Source organism: Parus major, unplaced genomic scaffold, assembly GCF_001522545.3.
Source record: "Parus major isolate Abel unplaced genomic scaffold, Parus_major1.1 Scaffold505, whole genome shotgun sequence".
NCBI classification, from domain to species: Eukaryota; Metazoa; Chordata; class Aves; order Passeriformes; family Paridae; genus Parus; species Parus major.
In genome coordinates, this window is record NW_015379396.1 from 26,144 (window position 1) to 27,653 (window position 1,510).

General features: G+C 57.2%; 1 protein-coding gene across 1 annotated transcript in view; it reads right to left on the bottom strand.

The window, feature by feature from the left end:
* COPE (COPI coat complex subunit epsilon) overlaps positions 1 to 1,510 on the bottom strand; it is an 11,100-nt gene that overhangs the window by 5,923 nt on the left and 3,667 nt on the right. The window contains exons 3-4 of the mRNA XM_033511716.1: positions 1,278 to 1,490; positions 4 to 159 (exon numbers count right to left, since the gene is read on the bottom strand). Of these exons, the coding sequence (XP_033367607.1) occupies positions 4 to 159; positions 1,278 to 1,490 (369 nt within the window). The remainder of the gene's footprint in view (positions 1 to 3; positions 160 to 1,277; positions 1,491 to 1,510) is intronic.

The window sequence follows — 1,510 nt, forward strand, 5'->3', positions numbered from 1 at the left end:
TACCTTGTCCAGAGCCTCCTGGAGCAGCCCCTCGGCCTCGTCCCAGCGGCCCTGGGCCATGGCGGCCACGGCCTGGCCCGACAGCAGCAGCAGCGTGGGGCAGGCGCGCTCCGCCAGCTCCTGGAACGTGTAAAACGCCTCCTGCAGCTTCTCCCCGCCCTGCAAACACACCGGGCACGACTGTGTTCATGGGCATCCCTGGGGATTCCTGGGGATCCCTGGGGATTGTGTTCATGGGGATCCCTGGGGATTGTGTTCATGGGGGATCCCTGGGGATTGTGTCCATGGGGATCCCTGGGGATTGTGTCCATGGGGGATCCCTGGGGATTCCTGGGGATTGTGTTCATGGGGATCCCTGGGGATCCCTGGGGATTGTGTTCATGGGGATTCCTGGGGATCCCTGGGGATTGTGTTCATGGGGATTCCTGGGGATCCCTGGGGATTGTGTTCATGGGGGATCCCTGGGGATCCCTGGGGATTGTGTCCATGGGGGATTCCTGGGGATCCCTGGGGATTCCAGACAGGGATTGTGTTCATGGGGGATTCCTGGGGATCCCTGGGGATTGTGTTCATGGGGGATTCCAGAGCCTCCTGCAGCTTCTCCCCGCCCTGCAAACACACCGGGCATGACTGTGTTCATGGGGATCCCTGGGGATCCCTGGGGATTGTGTTCATGGGGGATTCCAGACAGGGATTGTGTTCATGGGGATCCCTGGGGATCCCTGGGGATTCCAGACAGGGATTGTGTTCCTGGGGGATTCCAGACAAGGATTGTGTTCCTGGGGGATCCCTGGGGATTGTGTCCATGGAATATCCCTCGGGATTGTGTTCATGGGGGATCCCTGGGGATTGAGTCCATGGGGGATTCCCAGGGATTCCAGACAGGGATTGTATCCATGGGAATATTCCCAGGGATTCCAGACAGGGATTCCAGCCATGAGAATATTCCTGGGGGATTCCAGTCAGGGATCCCAGTCAGGGCTCATTCCCAGTCAGGGATCCCAGTCAGGGCTCATTCCCAGTCAGGGATCCCAGTCAGGGCTCATTCCCAGTCAGGGATCCCAGTCAGGGCTCATTCCCATGCTGGGAATTCCTGATTCCCACCCACATGGTGTAAATTCCATGGAATTTGGGGAGTTTATTTCCACCCCCTCGTCACCTGCACTCCCAAACCGAGCGCCTTTGCCTCATTCCCAAAGGCCTCCAAGGACATTCTGTGTCCTCTGGGATACTCTGGGAATGTTTTGGGAATGTTTTGGGAATGTTTTGGGACCCACCATGGCCAGGTTCACCCAGGCTGTGGCCAGCTGGGTCAGGGTGGCGTCCTCGTCCTGCTCCTGCATTTTCTTCAGCTCCTTCCTGCAGGAAAAGTGGGAAAAATCACAAAGGAAAAGGGATTTCAGCACAAAAATAAAAATTTGGGGGGGTTTTTCCCCCCACTTGAGTTTTCCAGGAGAGGCTTGGATTGATTCCTGGAGAAGGGAAAGGGAAAGGAGATGGAAAAGGGAAA